Raw genomic sequence first — 16,677 nt, 5'->3', positions numbered from 1 at the left:
CACCCCAGCCCTTGAGCTCTTTCTTTCCCTAAAACCTGAGCCCCTCCCAGTTCCCACCTCCTGGCGTGGCCAGGCTGTCCCCGTCCCGCACTGCCCCTTTCCCGTCTGTGCAAATGGGTCACCATGCGTGGTCCCCTCCTCAGTGAGCACTCCCCGTGGCCGCAGGGAGAGCTGGCCCTCCGCCCTGTAACTGCGGCATCACTCCCTCCCCATCTCCCCCTGCACTTGGGCCTGGACTGTTTACTTACTTGCTCCTTGTTCTTTCCCGGCCTCGGCCAGCTCTCCCCCCGGCCCCCAGCAGGGGTGGGGCAAGGGCTGCAGGGTCCCACCCATGCTTGTCCCACCATCGACCGTGGCCTCCCTTCCAGTGCACAGGAGCCTGGACGGGGGAGCCGGGTCTTGGGGACCCCGTCCAGGCTCTGCCCTCTGTCCCCTCTGCCCAGTGACTCACTCCCCCACTCTGGGGCAAATCCTCCCCTGAAAGGAATTTTCCTGCGGCGACCGGGAAGTTACTGAAGTAGGCGCCCGAGCTGGCGACCCTGGCGGGAACTCTTACATCTCTACACCTCCTGCAGGAACAGCAATGTGTCCCTAACTGCGACTGCCATCTTCTCGTTGCCCTTCGCCTGCCCCGCGGGGGGTGGCCCTTCCTGCGCTGGAGTTGACCTGGCCCCGCTCCCACCCACCCCAGGGTGCCTGCCTCGGGCTGCCTCTATTCTCCTCGGACCCCGGCCCACCCCGCTGCTGCGAGACTGGGGGTCTCAGCACCTCGGCACTTTTGGGCCCCATTCCATCCTCTTTGGTCCATTAATGTCTGCCCTGATTGACTTTAAACTTTCCATCTGGTCCTCAGCTCCTTTCTCGTCTCCCTGCGCAACCCCCTTCCCTCCTGCTCCCTCACCCCGTACTCTGCGGGAGGAGCTGGGGGGACCCACGGCCACTCCCACCACGTGCTGCCAGGGACCCACAGCCACTCCCACCACGTGCTGCCAGGCTCAACACGCCCAGGACCCCGCATGCACTCGGAGCCCAAATGCAGGGCGTCCCCAGTCGCCACTGTCCCCTCCCCTCCCCTCCTTGCTCAACACTGCTTGGTGGGTCCACCCCACCCCCATCTCATCTGAAAGGACCTTCCCTCCCCATCCAGGCCTTTCCTGCCAGACTCCAGACTCCACCCACCCTTGGCTCCCTTGGGCCCCCCCCTCAGCTCTGTGGAATGTGTTCACCCAGCTTCCCCTTTCCCTCCCAGGGACTCTGCCCTTCCCCCAGTCCTGGGCCAGGATGGGGATGCAGAGGACAGCTGGGGTCAGCTCTGTTCACAGCTGTAGCCTTCAAGGTCAATTCCAGAAATATGAGAGTCAGTTCCCACTGGGCCCTGTGCGTGGAGCTGAAATGATTGTCTGGAGGCTCTGCCTGACCCCTCCTCAGTAAAGGACTGTGGGGAGGCTGCACAGGGTCTTGATCACCCTTTACAGGTGAGGGAACTGAAGGGTGAAGTGAGGGGCCTTGCCCCAAAGCACACCCTCCCAAAGCTCACGCTCACAGGTAAGAAGGGGGCCAGGAGGCACTGGGGGGGCCGGGGTCATTGGGGATTTGACACAGAACCTGGGGGCACAGGGTCTGCCAGACCCCAGGAGGCTGAGAAAGCCACTGATGGCCCGTCCTTGCTCCCCAAATAAATCACTCCACAGCCACTTTTGAAATCAGCTTTATATCAAGCTATAAAAACCAAGATCATGTTATAAAAAAACACATACAAAAGCAGTACTATCAAAAATAATAATAATAACATCAAACATGCTAACTCCTACAAATGTACACAGGCCTTTGTGCACCATTTACACGGGCCAGTTTCTGGCCACAGTACCTGGAAAGAGGCAGCACAAACCCAAGAGAGCTGGCTGCAAACCCCGTCACGGCGTGCCCAGAGGCGCAGGCGAGGTGGAGTCGTGCCTAAGTCTGACTGCCGAGAGTCTCTGGGGTAAGCAGAGGCCAAGGAGGGTAACTGAACCCATGTTTTCCTGGGGTAGAACAAGGGGGATGGGTGGAGGCTGTGGTAGGTAAAATAACGCCCCCCCCGCAAAGATGCCCACGTCCTCATCCCTGGACCTGTGACTACGTCAGGTTCCAAGGCAAAGAGGAGTTAAGGGGTCAGGTGGAATTAAGGTTGCTAATCAGCTGAACTTAACATCAGAAGAGGATCCTGGATTGTCTGGGTAGGTCAAAGGTCATTGTCTGGGTGGGTCAAAGGTCATCACTGGGGTCCTTAAGGAAGGAAGATGGAGGCAGGAGAGGGGTACTGAGATGTGAAAAAGAGATCGACCGGCCATTGCTGGCTTTGGAGATGGAAGGGGGCCACTAGCCAAGAAATAGGGGAGGCCGGCCTCTAAAAACTGGAAAAGGCAAGGAAATGCCCCGCCAGAGCGTCCAGAAGGAACCAGCCCGGCTGACACCTTGGCTTAAGCCCACTAGACCCATGTGAGACTTCTGACCTCCACAACTGAAAGAGAGTTCTTGTTTTAAGCTACTAAGCTTGTGGAAGTTTGCTGAAGTGGCAATAGGAAACTAATCCAGAGGCCAAGGAGTCAGAAGTCAAGCTTGCCCTGCCCAGACCTCAGCCTGACTTCCAGGGGAGGACCCACAGAGGCACCCTTGGGCCTGTCTCCGTGTGGGGGAAGGCGGAGGCCGAGAAAACCCAGGAGGTCCTTGCCCCTCCTGGACCCATCCTCAGGGGAAGCCCATGGGGAAGCAGAGAAGGGTCAGGGGCTGAGCTGCAGGGGCTCTGATGCCAGCCCTGCCCCCAGCTTGCCATGTGACCCCACAGGCCCCTTTCCAGGTCCCAGATGAGAGCTCATCCTTCCCTTTTCTCGCCTCCAGTTCTGCCTTCCATTCCACGCCCTGGCTGAGCCCAGCTCAACACAGCCCTGGACCAGAGGAGGCAGGAGGGGTGAGGCTCAGGCCCCCACCCAGGAGCTGGGGAGGCGCCGAGACCCAGGCTGGAAGGACTCCATAGACAGGCGGTGACCCCGGAGCTCTGTCCCCTGGCCACTCCCCCTCCTGGCCCCCTCCTTCAGCGCGTGCAAGATCCACTGTCATCTACAGGGAGCTTCTCATGTGTGGCCTCCTTGGCTTCCCATAGCTGCCCCCCGCCACGGGAGGGGTAAACAAGCCAGGGCCTGTCCAGTTCCCGCGGCCCAGGGACCTGCGCCTAGGCCAGGGCTGGTCAGAAGCAGCAGCAGAAGGCAGGACGCCCGTGAGAGGCCGTGTGGGGCTGTGAAGCTGGTGCTGGTCTGAACGGCCCCCGAATGGGGCGGCATCCGATGCTCGCCAGGAGCTCACAAGCAGGTCAGGCCGCAGAAACAGCTAACCAACCTTTATAAGTGAAAATAGGGACTTGGAGGGCTCGTGCGCCCCTGTGTTGATGTCTAGGATGCTCCGGATGCTCCTGACTTCACTGCTGGACAGATTCCCCTTGACGGCCAGGATGGCACTCAGGTGGCCTTTGCTGGCAAAGAGAGTATCCTATTAGTCCAGCCCGCTCGCCAACACCCCTGCTCACACCCCTCCCAGCTCCCCAGACTCTGGGCCGGAGCCACAGGGCACTGCAGCCAACCCCCTGCCCACGAGCAGCACCCCCCACACACTCTCCTTTGCCCACTGAGCTCCAGCGGCACTGGCCACCGTGCGTCTCCAGAGTGCGCCAAGCTCCCGCCCAGCTGGGGCCTTTGCACTGGCTGTCCCTCCTGGAATGCTCTTCCCCACGCTCTTGAGCTCACCAGCTTCTTCTCACCCTTTAGCTCTCAGCTAAAACGTCACCTCCCCTGAGAGGCTTTCCCATCTCTAAAGTCAGCACCTCCTGTCATTCACAACCCTGGTTAAACAATCTTTAAAACTTGCAATTGTACTCCTTTGCCTGATTACCTCATCCTTGCTAACCTTAAACAGACTGTAAGTAACATGAGGGAGAACGAAGACCTGGTCTGTCTTGTACTTCATTGCATCCTGGTGCCTAAAACAGAGCCCAGTACCTAGTAGGAGACCACTCAATAACTGTTGGTGGGATGGGTGGATGGTTGGGTGGGTGGATGGATGGATGGATAGGTCAGTGGACAGATGGATAGATGGATGGATAGGTGGAAGGGTGGATGAATGGGGGGTGGATGGGTGGATGGATCAATGGATGGACAGATGAGTCCATGGGCAGGTGATCAGACGGACGGATAGAAGATGGGGTAGCAGATGGGTAACTAGGTGCTGGTATGAGTGGGGAGATGGATGGCTGAGTGTGTAAGTGAGGGGATGGGTAGGTGAGTAGGTGGAGTGGATCAGCCAGTGGCTGCACTAGGCTATGCTGGGACCGTCCAACTCGTATCTCATAACTGGAACAGTCTGACAGTATCAGGGGACTCAGCCCATAGAATCAATCTCCCTGACTCAGCAGATCCTCAGGCAGCCAGGGGCTAAGCCTCCGCTCCGGAACAGGGGTACTAGGACCCAGGGCACAGGTCACGTCCCTGAGGGCCTCTAGGCTGAGTGGTGGACCCCAGCTTCACTACTGACTCGCCATGGCCTCCAGCAGGTCCCTGGTCTCTCTGATCCCCCTCTGAGGGACAGTTTCATAAAGGCTAAGAACGTGGGCTGTGGAGCCAGAACCCCTGGCTTTGTCGTCTTAGCTCTACCACTGACTAGCTGTGTTACCCTGGACACATTCCTTAAGCTCCCCAGGTCTCATCTGTAAACGGGGATGAAGAGTGTCAGCCTCATAGGGTGGCAGTAAGGACTGAGTGAACGGCCACTGTAAAGATCTGGGCAGGGCGGCCGGCACACAGCACTCAGCAAAGGGACTGCATCACGGTGGCCGGTATCTGAGCTCTACCCACCCTGGAGGGACTCAATTCCGGCTCCACCAGGCCCTGACCACAGTCGGGGACATCAGGGCCATGCTGCCTGCCCAGGTCCTCTGGTGCCGCTGTTCTCACCTGAAGTCAGGGTACCAGGTGGCATACGTGGCCACCTCGATCTTGATGGCACTGGGGTCTTGCAGGCGAATAATCTCCGCGAGCGTGGGGAGGGCACGATGCAGCCAGGTGGCCGGGGAGCCCTGCAGGCACAGGCCTGGTCGGAGGGAGGCTGTCCGTGCCCCGGAGGCCACCCAGGGGCCCAGAGAGGCTCAGGTCTGACCTGACTGGGTTTGGAGAGGCCCAGAGGGGCGGTCCTGGCCCATGAGGAGCTTGGAGCAGGAGGGCAGCCTATGGAAGCGGGAGCTGGGAGGGGCGGGCGGGGGCTTACGTTCTGAGTGCAGAAGTGCTGGATGAGCTCGGCGTTGGCCCGGATGTGCCCCGCCAGCTGCTGCTGCTTCTCTGCCGTGTTGAGGACCAGGCGCCGCTTGCTGAGGCGGATGATGTACTCCTTCACCAGGTGCAGGTGTACAGCCTCCATGAGCTCCTGGGTGGGCGAGTGGGCAGGGTCACGTGAGCCAACAGACAGGGAACTCACCACCTCCCTCGAAGCTTCGAAGCCAGGGTCCAGGAAGGGGCGGATGCCAGAGCAGAGGAGCGCATCCGTGTGTGCGCATGTGTGTCCAGACCACCCCCCCCCCTCCCCGCCACCGGCTCCCGCCACCAGCTCAGCAACCCCTTACCTCCCGGAAACAGTCCTGCAGTTCAGAGAACTCGGGCAGCCTCTCGTCCACCACGGAGATAATTTCCTCCAGGGTCTGCGCGGGGGCCGCCCAGCGGGTCTGCGTGAACCTCTTGAACAGCGGCTGCGAAAGGAGAGAAGCAGGATGTCTGGCCACGCCCTGCAGAGGAAGGGCCAGCCGCAGAAACATGCACACACAGACACACACGGAGACACGGGGTCCAGGACAGGGGCCGGGGATGCTAAGGACACCCAGGGAAGCCAGGGAGCACTCGGGCCCTGCTCACAGGCAGGGACTGGAGGCGTGGTCTGCACACCCTTCTCAGAGGCCGACCAGCTGCCATCTGCCTGCCCTGAGGCCTTTTCCACTGGCCGCCCTCCTTAAATAAATAAATTCCTGCATAAACAAAGCCTTGTGCCTGGCTGGGCCTGTGAGGACCCGGCCAAGTCATCCAGGGTCACCGCCTGGCCACCCACAGCTGCTGGGCATTGAGGCCAGGGCGGGTTCCCATGGAGGGCAGGCAGGGAGTCCCTCCTCTTCCTTTCCTGAGACCCCTGCCTCATCCTCTGCTAAAGGCGCTAAAGGGTTTCCGTGGGTTTCTCGGCCCACAGCAGACGTGGTGATGGCTGCCAAGGCTCTGAGCATCGCAGCTGGCAGTTAGGCACGGGGACAGGGCGTGGGCAGGAGGGTCTGGGGGAGTCGCAGGAAAAGTACATGCAAACTTGAGGACTGGATTGCGTCTAAGGGGGACGGGCACTGAAGCTTCCTGTCTGCACCCGAGGGCCCTGGGCGGCCCTCTGAGGCCAAGCCCCGGGCTGAAGCGCTGGGAGTGAGGCCAAGGGCCCGCCATGGCCCCATCACCTGGGCGCCACCAGCCTCGCTACAGCTGGCCTCACACCACGCCTTCCACATGCCAGCCCTTTGCTTCTGCCATCCTCCCTGCCCAGCCCCCTCCCAGGCCCTCCCCGCCCTCCCCCAGCACTAGACTCAGCATGTGACACGCGGCAGGAGGCTCCAGCTACCTTCAGGACCCCAAACAGGTTCTGGAGCAGGGTATCAACGCCATGACTCTTGAGCTCATTCAGGGGGCTCAGCAGGTGGCTCGGGAGGTCCTGTGGTATCTGCCACTTCTGGTCCACGAACATCCTGGAAGGACATGGGAGGCAGGGAGATCACACCAGTCCTGCCCAGAGAACCCGTCAGCCTGAGGCAAATCTTCCTAAACCATTACTCTAGAACCCTCACTGGCTCCCCATTCCCCGTGGGCGCAGGTCCAAGTCATCCCACCCATGCTGCCTAGGCAGGGCCCAGCCTTCCCACCCCCAGCACACACGTAACACCACATCCTCTTCTAACTGACGGCCTCTCCACAGCTCACTTTGCTCATCTGCTTAATGGACGTGATCACTGTACCTACCTAATAGGGTTGTCATAAGGATAAAACAAAATAAAGTAAATCAGTTGCGCGAGTGCTTGACCCACCAGCACTAGATAAACGTTCACTGCTGCTGCCACCGCTGCCGCCGCCACAGGCCCCGGCATTTCCTTATGGACCTGCTCGTTTTAATTCAACATCTCTGCTGAAGCTGCTCCTCCCGCCCCCCTCCCCCATCCCAGGCACCTCCCGGCCGCCTTCCAGCTACCCTCTCTCTCTCTCACAGGCAGGCAGCCCCAGTGATTCCCGCTCCCACAAACCCCACCCAGTGCCCTCACCCACAAACCCCACCCAGTGCCCTCACCGGAAGGAGAGGCAGTTGTTGATGTTGGCGATGACATTGGCCCTGTAATTTCTCAGCTGTTTGCACCTCTCCAGAAATTCATCAAAGGAACGCTGGTAGCTGGTGAAACCCGAAAGGGAACATGCGGGGCCAGCACGAACACCGGGACAGGAGCAGCCCGCCTGGGTTTACATATGGGCTCCCCGCAGCACAGGGAGGGGCCCCTAGCCCCGAAGGAACCTGTAACTGGCTTCACGTGCTCAGGCCAGTGGGGCCAGGGCCCCTGCAGAGCTACTGAAGAGGGTGTCCACCCCGCTCTGCTGCCTCCCTCCTTCCCCCAGGCCCCCTCTAGAGCTGGAAGACTGGAGGCGTGGGCCACGCAGGAGTCCTCAGAGGAGGAGGAGGGAGTCAGCCAAGAGAACCGTGAGGGTGCAGACTGGGGCGTCCCCTGATGGGGAGGCCAGTGTCTCAGCCCCTCACGGGGCATCTTCTTTGCAGCTGGGGGCTGCTCTGCTGGGAGCTTTGCTGAGAGCAGGTGGTCAGATTACCTGAGGCTCTGAGCACCCAGGGGGGTGGTACAGGGGGATGAGGACTCCTGCTCATAATGACAGACACCCTAGGGGCAGGGAGGGGGCACTGATCTAGCTTGGCTCCCCACCTGGGGCACGAGGGAGGGGCGGGGGCACTGAGAGGGGTGGCCGCAGGGACCCCTTCCTGTGCGCGCACAGGCCGTCACCCACCTCTTGAGGAACGCAGCCAGCTCCACCAACAGCATGTGCTTTATCTGCGTGCCCAGGTCAAGGGTGATGCTCTCGGCCTTGGCCTGGCCCTGGGAGATGATCTGCAGGGGTGAGGTGAACTGAGCAGGAGCCCACCTGGTCTAGGGCTGGGGCGGGGCCAGGTGTGGGGGTCGGTGAGACATGGAAAAGGGGGGCTGTGCTCAGGGGCGAGCGTGTGTCTGCACGCGAGGATGTGGGCTCGGTACCCTGCACTAGCGCACTAGCACACGAGGGGCAGCCCGTGCTACCTGGATGATGTCAATGGCCAGCTCACTGTGGCAGTGGCCGTCCAGCCTCTGGGGAGCCACATCCTGGCTCCAGCGCTGCGACTCCAGCTCCAGGGCGCGGGCCATCAGCTCCTTCACGCTGTCCTTGGGGGAGGAGGGGCTGGTCAGGGGAGCGCGAAGCGGAGCCCACGTGGACGTGCCTGTCAGGCTCCCTGCCACGTCCTGTCTGCCCCGGCCCCCCCTCCGCTTCCTTCCCGCCCCTCCTTTGCCCCGGCTCTGGCGCTGGCGCTGGACTCACCACCTCATTGGAGAGGAACGTGGCCTCCAGCAGCCGGATCTGCTTGGGGGACAGGAGGCTCCCAAGCCTGACTCCTTGCAGCTCACCGGCCAGCTTGGGGCTGTTGATGATGTCACTGTGGGCAGAGGGGGCTGGCATGAGGAAAACTCACACCACCCCTCAGGCAAGAGCCCTCCTCCTCGGCCTCAGCCTCTAGCAGGCCCAGAACTCAGCTGCCTTCCCTCCACCTAATCCCATCCCTGCTTCCCCATCACATGTGATGGGTCCTCCATTTGCTCAGTTGGATTCAGGCCCCAAACCCTGGAATCATCGTGCCTCCTTTTACTCCCTCACCCCCATCTGCTCCTGCTCCAAAATACTGCCCCGAAACTGATGAGCCTCAAGATACCCCGCTAGAGGCACCCCACTGCCCAGCCACCACCCTCTCTCGCCTGGCTCGCTGCAGGGCTCCCCTCCCTGGCTCTCCGCTTCTGCCCTCACCTCCAACAATCCCCCCTCCACCCAACAGGCAGTACCGCCTCTCAGGTCTGATCTCCCGGCTCTAAGGGCTCCCCGCTCTCACACAGATAGAATGCAACTCCTTACCCTCTGCCTCCTTCTCACCCGTCCCCCGCCACACTCCAGCCCTGCTGGCCTTGGACATCCACTAGCCCTGTGGCCCCTTCCACCCCCAGCCGGGTCTGCTGCCCCCAGAGGTGGGCCAGTCCAAGCAGGAAGGGCTGTTCCCGCACCACCCTGAACTGCTCTGTGGAGGCAGATCCACCCATCCCCGTGGCACCTCTGTTGGGTCCCAGAGCCCCCTGGGGACTGCCCAGCCCTGGCACTTCCTCAGGGACCTTGTCTGCCTGGAGGCTCAAGAATGGCCCTCTCTGCCCCTCCCCCAGCCTGGATGCGCTGTGTCCCTTTGCTCCCCGCACTTCTGGCCACACAGGCCTCCACGGAGCCACCCAGGACTCCCCCCCTCGGGGCTCCATGCCCGGCTGGCCTCAGTATCCTGCTGCAGTGACCCCAGTGGGTCCCAGGCTAAAATCTCCTGGGGTCACTGGGACAGGAAGGCTGAGGGTGAGAGGTGCAAGTGCCTGGCATTTCCTGGTGAGTCAGGACAAGCAAGAAGGAACAGGTTCAGAGCCGCCCTGACCCTCCCGTAACCCCTGCCCTGTGCCAATTTCCCTATGCCCTGCAGACTCCTCATCCACCACTCCCCACCGGCCCTTCCTCCGGCCCCCGCGGGAGGCGGACCCACCAGCACCGACCGAGACCACTGGCCACCCAGATGTGTCCCCGAGATGCTTGGACATCGCTCACACGGGCTACACCTCCAGGCTTTCTGTGGGCTTTACACTAGGTGCCGGGGCCAGTCCCTATGGGAACCCCTGGCCTCTCGTGCCCTGGTCACTTCCACGCTGCAGTATAAGTTTCTCCCCACCCAGCTTGTGTGAACAACCAGCGTGCCCAGAGATCCAGAGGTCCGGGGAAATGAGGGGATGCCTGAGGCGGTACCCAGCTGGTAACCAGGTATCCTCCACTGGCAGAGCGAACCTTCCAAACTGAGGAGCTCCAGGCCTCGGTGGCCAGAACCCAGCTCTGCGTGGCCTCACTGAATGACCCTGCACAATGGGGATCTTTCCAGCAGGCCCAGCGGCCCCACCCTGCCCCTGCTCCCTGTCCTGCCTGGGGGTGCCCCCAAGGGCCTGCTGGATAATCCAAACACTGACGAGCTCCACACTGCTCCCAGAATGCTTCACAGCTCAGCCTCAGGCCCTGGAAGATGACTCCCTTTGCCGGGAACACCACCCTCCCTCTGCCTTCTTACTGGCCTGTCCTCCTCTTTCCTCCCCTGCCTGACTGCCTGACTTCTATTAGACTGTGAGCTGCCCCAGAGCAGCAAACTCCTGTGGCAGGCAGAAGTCTGCGCCGCCTCTTCCGAGCTGGCTTCCCGGGCTGACCCAGGCGAGGTCAGGGCCCCCTCCTCCGGGCTCCCCTGCCACACCCCTTCCTGCTCTGGATGGGCGCTCCTTCATGCCCTCCCCAGACTGGGAACTCATGAATGAATGATGAAGTCCCTGCCATTCTCTGTGCCTCAGTTTCCCCAACTGTGGAATGGGGCCGAGGCCCAAGAGACTAAGGACTCCAAGGGCAAAGCAGACCCAGCCCAGGCCCTGCCCCCTTGAGTCCAAGCCCATCTGTGCCGTTCTCCCACCTGGGACTCCCTGCACGCGGTGACAGCCCCTGCAGAGCGGCCTCCCTGCCCCTGGGGCCCCGCCCAGCACCCGGGCGCCCGGGCGCCCGGCCGCCCAGCCGCTCACTTGGGGTAGAGGTTCTGCACCCAGAGCAGCAGCACGTAGGTGTCGCGTTCGCTCAGCTCGAACTGCGCCAAGTCCGCCAGGTGCGCCGCGAAGTGCTCGTGGTAGCTCTGGGCGTAGGCCGCCACCACGGCGAACTCGGCAGGGAACAGCGGCTTCAGCCGCTCCACCACGGCCTCCAGGTCCTCCTTCATGGTGCGGCCCATGTGCAGGAAGGCGCGCTCGGCCTCCGTGCGGCCCTCGGCAGCCGCGGCCGGCCGCTGGCCCAGGCGCTCTTCGGCCGCCTGCGCCACGCCGCGCCGCCACAGCTGCAGCCAGCGCCGGGGCCGCGTGGCCGCCAGCGCCGAGGGCCCCGCCGCCGCCGCCGCCGCCGCCGCCGCCGCCGCGCGGTCCTCGCGCTCCTGCTCGGCCAGCACGGCCAGAGCCCGGCGCAGCCGCTCCGGCGCCGCCTCCAGCGGCCGGCGCAGCAGGCCGAGCACCTGGTCGCGCAGCAGCACGTACAGCGCCTCCACCTTGCTCTGGCGCCGCAGCAGCTCCTCGTCGCTCATGCCGCCCGCCGCCACCGCCGCCTGCAGCTCCCGCTCCAGCGCCAGCAGCGGCCCCGCCGCCTCCAGCCGCCCGTGCTCCAGGTCGGCCTTGAGCTCCTCCACTGCGGCCAGGACCCGACGTTAGCGCGGCCCGGGGCTCCGACACCCACCAGTTGCCTCCCGTGGGCCGAGACCTCAGAAGGTGAGGTGAGGCGCCCAAGGAGGCGAGTCGACGTCCCAGACAGGACCGAGGACCCCTCCGCCCACTCCCAGCCCCTGAGATCGGGGTGCGCAGGGGAAAGGCCGCAAGGGAGACACCTCTGCGCCCACCTTCCCCGCCCTCTCTGTCCTGGCTGAGTGGGGCATCCACTCCAGTGAGCCCCCATCCTGCCCAGACCGTGCCCGGCTGGGACCTGGGGCCCCTGCCTACCTGTGGGCAGCCGGCCAGCCGGCCGGGGCTGGGGCTCAGTGTCGCCCTCTGTCTCTGCTGAGCTGGGCTGACTCTTCTTCTTCCTCCCTTTGGTGAAGACGCTAAACATGTTGGCCAGGCCTTTCGACTTCTTCTTCTTCTTCTTCTTCTTCGCAGCCTCTTCTCCATCCCTGTCTGGGGCTTCCTCGGCCTCCAGGGGTGGCACCAGGTCCTCGGAGGAGGCCTCGGACATGGAGGCTTCTGACTCCGCCTCCGAGGCGAAGGGCAACTTCTGGGGGCTTCCGGGGAAGTCAAGGGCCCCTGGCGCAGGCTGCTGGCCTGGAAAGCCTTGGAAGGTCATCTTCAGCATCACGCCGGCTCAGGCCTGCGGGTTGGCAAGGGGAGGGAATGAAAGGGTCAGCGGTCACCAGGGTATGGGCCTGGCTCCCGGCTCCCCGGCCCAGGTACACAGCCAGGTTGATGTGTTTTCACCCGTATGACCACCAGGCTCTGGCCTTCTCCTGGCCCAGATGGGCACCAACAACTCAACTCTCTCCCTGGACACCAGTTCCTCAGTACCCACCGCCCCTCCGAGATCCGAGAACTGCCGAGGCAGGGAGGAAGCTGGGGTTGGGAGGCATTCCAGACAGAAGGGGGCCCTCACTTCATTTTGGCAAATCCTTCCTTGACAGCCCACCCTCTGGGCAGGGAGAAGGGACTGCGGGGCATGAGAAACACCCCGGATCCCACGAGACCCTGGGGGAGCAGGCAGAGCACGGGCCGCTGTCCCACGGCACAGGGCGAGAACCAAGGTCCAGAAAAGTCACAGAGCACGAGAGGCTGGGCCGAGGCGGGAATCCAGCCCCAGCCCCGTCCTCCATCTTGCCTGTTCTTCTCTTGACTCGTGCAGCTTTGGGGTCACCGAGGAACGTTCTGAGCGGAAACACGGCTGCTCCGGCTGGGACCACAGGGTAGGCAGGGCCTGACCCCCATCATGACCTTGGGGCTCAAGTCTACAGAAACCATAGTGCCCCCTCAAACTTCAGGGGGTCTTTCCCATGTCAGTAGGGACAAGGGCCCCAATGAGGCACAGGGCTGTCTGAGGTCACACGGCAACTCAGACTGGAAACCCAAGCTTCCCGGCTCCATGCACCCTGCCTGCTCCCAAATGGGGTGACATCATCATCACAAAAGCGTCCACCTTCTGGGCGCTTCCTGAGTGCCCATCCCGTCACTTCCGCACTCCCTTCCAAGAGGCGTGTTATTTTCCTCATCTCACACAACTAGCTCAGAGAGGCTTAAAATGCCCCAATGGTCAACAGCTTGGGCTTGGAACTCAGATCCCCTGGCTCCGGGCACCCCTGCCTCGTGGCCCCCAACACCTCGCGAGCTGCATTCAGAGGGGCAACACCCTCCCCAGCGCCTTGACCATTGTGGGCCGGTGGAGGGGAACATGGCTGACCCCAAAGGAGGGAGCGGGGCAGGGCTGGGCCTCCCTGGTAACTGGGGTGACCCATAACCACAGTGCCTGCCCCACCACCCAAGAGTAAACACACCAAGTTGTGACTCATACAAAACAATGACTTCAGTTCGCCCCTGCAACGGGCCTGCAAGGCAGATGGGGTGATCCAATCATCCAGGGAGAGAAATTGAGGCAGCAGGAGGCGGGGTGGGATTAGGCCTGTCAGACTTTCTACAACCCCTACTGCCTCCCCATCGGCCCAGCCTCCTCTCGCATCCGCCCAGGGACTCGTCCCACACCCCTGAGCTTGACCAGAGCCACTCAGTGGCCAGGAAGCCGGGCTTTCTCCCACTCCCACTGGTTTCACCAGATGCCTGGGCAGAGTCCTACACTGCTGGATCTCCGCTGCGTCCCCTGTGCCATTTGGCCTGAGAGTTCCACTCCAGAACCAAGCAGGGGGTACTCTGGGAAGCCCCAAAGCCAGGGTCCCCAGGTGCAAGGCCACTGGGCATTTCTGCCCTGCCGACCCCTTGCCCCAGCTTCCCTCCCAATCCATCCCATTTTCATGCCAGGCACCCACAGGAGCTGGTCTGGCCGGCTGGCTGGGGCTGCTCAGTGCCACCCTGGGCCCCCAGGCCCCACCTCTGCCCCCCGCTGGGGTGAGGGAGAGGGCCATCTGACCCGCTGTGCTCCCGCCGGCCTCCCCTCTGCCCTCACTGCCCCCCACCTCCTCCGTCCCCACGCGTGCTAGGCTCTACCCAACCTCCAGACCTGGCTCCTGCAGGTCCCCGCATGGCATCGCTGCCTCCTCGCCTCTGTGGCACAAACTCTCCTCACCCTTCAGGGTCCTGCAGCAGCCCCCTTGGCCCACGTCCCAGGCCTTGACTCTGAGGCAGCTGGTGCAGTAGAAAGAAAACAACTGTGGGCTTAGCTGTACCACCCACTAGGGTGTGGACCAGACTCCACCCTTCCTTCATAGGCCTTAGTCTCCCTATCTGGGAAATGGGGATGAGGACCCCACCTCATAGTGCTGCTGAAAGGATGTGAGGAAACCACTCAGACACATGCTGGCCCCTAGCCAGGCCTCAGTAAGGGTCTGCGTCACGTGTCCCAGTGTCTGTCAGGCTAACCCTGGCGCCCGGATACAGCAGAAGAGGGCAGGAGAGGGATCCTTTAAGGCCAGGCTCGCAGCTGGGCACACTGAGACAGGAAGGGGAGTGCTCCGAGTCATACCCTGTGGCCACAGCCTGTGGCCCAACAGTGGCACCCCTCAGGTCCTCCCAGCACCCCCAGCTTCTCCTCAGGCACACACTCCTTCCCGGGTCCTCACTTCCTCACTCCTTCCCGGGTCAGGGCTGAGGTCCACCCAAGCCTCCCTGGCCCCTGTGCCTAGCTCCTCTGTGCCTATAGGTCCTGCTTCCTACCGCAAAAGGAAGGGACACCCGGCACCTTTCCCCAGAGCCCCTCCCTGATGCTTTTTGCAGGACGCAGTCCTCTGCTGGGAGCATCTAACCCGGACCCTCTGCACCCTGACGCAGCAGCTCAGGCCGGGGGCCTCAGTTTCCCTAGAAGAGGGGCTGCCAGAGACCTGCACTCCGTCCCGCCCCCTTGGTCCCCTCCGTCGCTCCGGCCGCTGCTCCCTCGCGGGATCGGGCCGGAGACCCGGGGTCAGGGCGGGCGGGCAGCGGCGCGGAGAGGTTGGGGACGGACGCACCGCGGGCGGAGGTCACTTACTGTGTCTGGGCCGGGCCGCCGCTGTCTGGGCAGAGCCGGGCGCCGCCTGAAATAGACGCAGACTCCGCCCCCGCCCGCCCCGCCCGTCCCGCCCGCCGCCTCCGCGGAAAACCCGCGGGCGAAGGCCAACGCAGAGCGTGGCGGGGGCTGCCTGTGTCCCGTGTCCGGTGTCGCGCCCCACCCCCCCGAGGCGGTGCGGGGCCTGCCTAGCAGGGGAGCGGGGGAAGGGGTCACGACCTCCCACTAGCCCGGGCGGGGTGACTGGGCTGGCCAGGCGTCGCCAGGCTGTGTCGGGCGCGGGACCGGCACCCCGGGCGGACGGAGTGGGTCTGGCGCTGACCCGTTGTCCGACGACGGCTTCCGATTGGCTGGCTGGGAGGGGCCCCCGCGCTCAGGACCACTTTCGCGCGTCACAGAGCCAGCACCCACCCCAGCTGAGCCCAACTGTGGGGAGTCCCCTTCCCCCCGCGGCGTGCGGGGGACGGTCCCACCTGACTCCCTCGGAGGCTGGCCGCGCCGAGAATCACCCCCTCTGGAGAGAGTGTTCCCGCTCTGGGTATCACTGTGGCCGCAGAGAGCCATGGGAGGGGGCCTTCGTGGAGGAGCCTCCCTAAGGGATCGGGGGTTGGTCAGCCATGGACAAAGCACCTGTGCTGGTGCCTTGCATACGCTGTCACCATCGAGTCTTGCTTAAAACGGGGAAATGGCTCACAAAAGTGAGTGACTTGCCCGAGGGCACACAGGCAGTAAACGGTGGTCGGAACCCACACCCAGGCCTGTAGGACTCCCACTGAAGCACTTTCCCTTTCTGGGACCGGCGCTGGGCCAGGACAGGCTCCTAAAGGCACCAGATGGGGACCCCGACAGCTCAGGCTTGAGTCTCACTCAGCCCAGCTTTGTCCGCACTCAGCGTGGCCTTGAGCAGGTCACATCCCTTTCTGGGCCTCAGTTTCCCTATCTAAGCCCTGTTTCTCTGTCAAGGGGCCGGAGGGGTGCTGGTGAAGAGGACCCCTTCCCCGTTTCACATCTTAGGAATTCCTGCCCTCTGGAAAGGACCCTGTGGCTCAGGAATTTCCCGCCTGGGCACCAGCTTCCTTTTTGCTTCTTAATAGAGCCTCTGCTCCTCCCTCCCTTTTGTTTGCCACCCCTCCCCCTCCCTGCTGGTTCCCTGCTCCCCCTGGGAACTGGGCACAGATCTCTGCAGCCTGGGAGGCATGGCCAAGTGGGCAAGGCAGGGGGGAGATGGGGGTGCCCCTTGGAACTGAGAACTTCCTCTCCCTCCTTGGGAATGGTGGCCAAGGGCCAGTTTTGGGCTTGGACATCGATCCTGTCCCTGGGGGTGGTGGGGGCGGGGAAGGGGCGGCTGCAGTAAGAAGGGCTCCACCCCTTCTCTCCCTGTAGCCTCAGGGGTGACATTTTTCAGATCTGAACCAACGGTCACAGTGCCCCTTGACAGGGAGGGTCATCCCAGCGGCTCCCAGTGCATAGACGGGGAGACTAGAGGCCAGAACCCCCCTCCCCCCAAGTTCATCCAGCCAGACAGGGTGACAAGGACAAGAACCAAGGGGTCCTGGCCCAG

At 62.9% G+C, this 16,677-nt stretch overlaps 1 protein-coding gene across 4 annotated transcripts; it reads right to left on the bottom strand.

Annotated features, from left to right (window-relative positions):
- Nucleotides 1–1,692: 1,692 nt before the first annotated feature.
- On the bottom strand, nt 1,693–15,183 carry TNFAIP2 (TNF alpha induced protein 2). Of its 4 annotated transcripts, XM_059915066.1 has the most exons (13): nt 14,136–14,853; nt 11,924–12,287; nt 10,970–11,615; nt 8,664–8,778; nt 8,387–8,509; nt 8,100–8,200; nt 7,381–7,479; nt 6,664–6,787; nt 5,642–5,764; nt 5,290–5,445; nt 4,980–5,101; nt 3,373–3,505; nt 1,693–2,924 (listed from the first exon to the last, which is right to left on the bottom strand). In XM_059915066.1, exons 2-13 carry the CDS (start codon nt 12,270–12,272, stop codon nt 2,760–2,762), a joined length of 2,256 nt encoding a protein of 751 aa, XP_059771049.1. In that variant the 5' UTR covers nt 12,273–12,287; nt 14,136–14,853; the 3' UTR covers nt 1,693–2,759. The 4 variants fall into 4 exon arrangements, with proteins under 4 accessions (XP_059771049.1, XP_059771047.1, XP_059771046.1 ...); XM_059915064.1 differs by lacking the exon at nt 14,136–14,853 and adding an exon at nt 15,099–15,183 and having other exon boundaries at nt 2,811–3,505; XM_059915063.1 differs by having other exon boundaries at nt 2,811–3,505; nt 14,136–14,852.
- Nucleotides 15,184–16,677: the final 1,494 nt, after the last annotated feature.

Source organism: Balaenoptera ricei, chromosome 2 (assembly GCF_028023285.1).
Source record: "Balaenoptera ricei isolate mBalRic1 chromosome 2, mBalRic1.hap2, whole genome shotgun sequence".
In the NCBI taxonomy this organism is placed as follows: domain Eukaryota; kingdom Metazoa; phylum Chordata; class Mammalia; order Artiodactyla; family Balaenopteridae; genus Balaenoptera; species Balaenoptera ricei.
Note: the sequence above shows the minus strand (reverse complement) of the source record. Positions and strands in the feature narration are given on the sequence as shown.

Excerpts from the sequence above, each read along its gene's own strand:
- TNFAIP2 (XM_059915066.1), bottom strand. The coding sequence starts at position 12,272 with ATGCTGAAGATGACCTTCCAAGGCTTTCCAGGCCAGCAGCCTGCGCCA. Across the intron at positions 7,480-8,099 it reads CTGGCTGCGTTCCTCAAGAG|CTACCAGCGTTCCTTTGATG; the intron begins GTGGGTGACGGC and ends GGGTTTCACCAG. Across the intron at positions 3,506-4,979 it reads ACCTGGTACCCTGACTTCAG|CAAAGGCCACCTGAGTGCCA; the intron begins GTGAGAACAGCG and ends TCTCTTTGCCAG.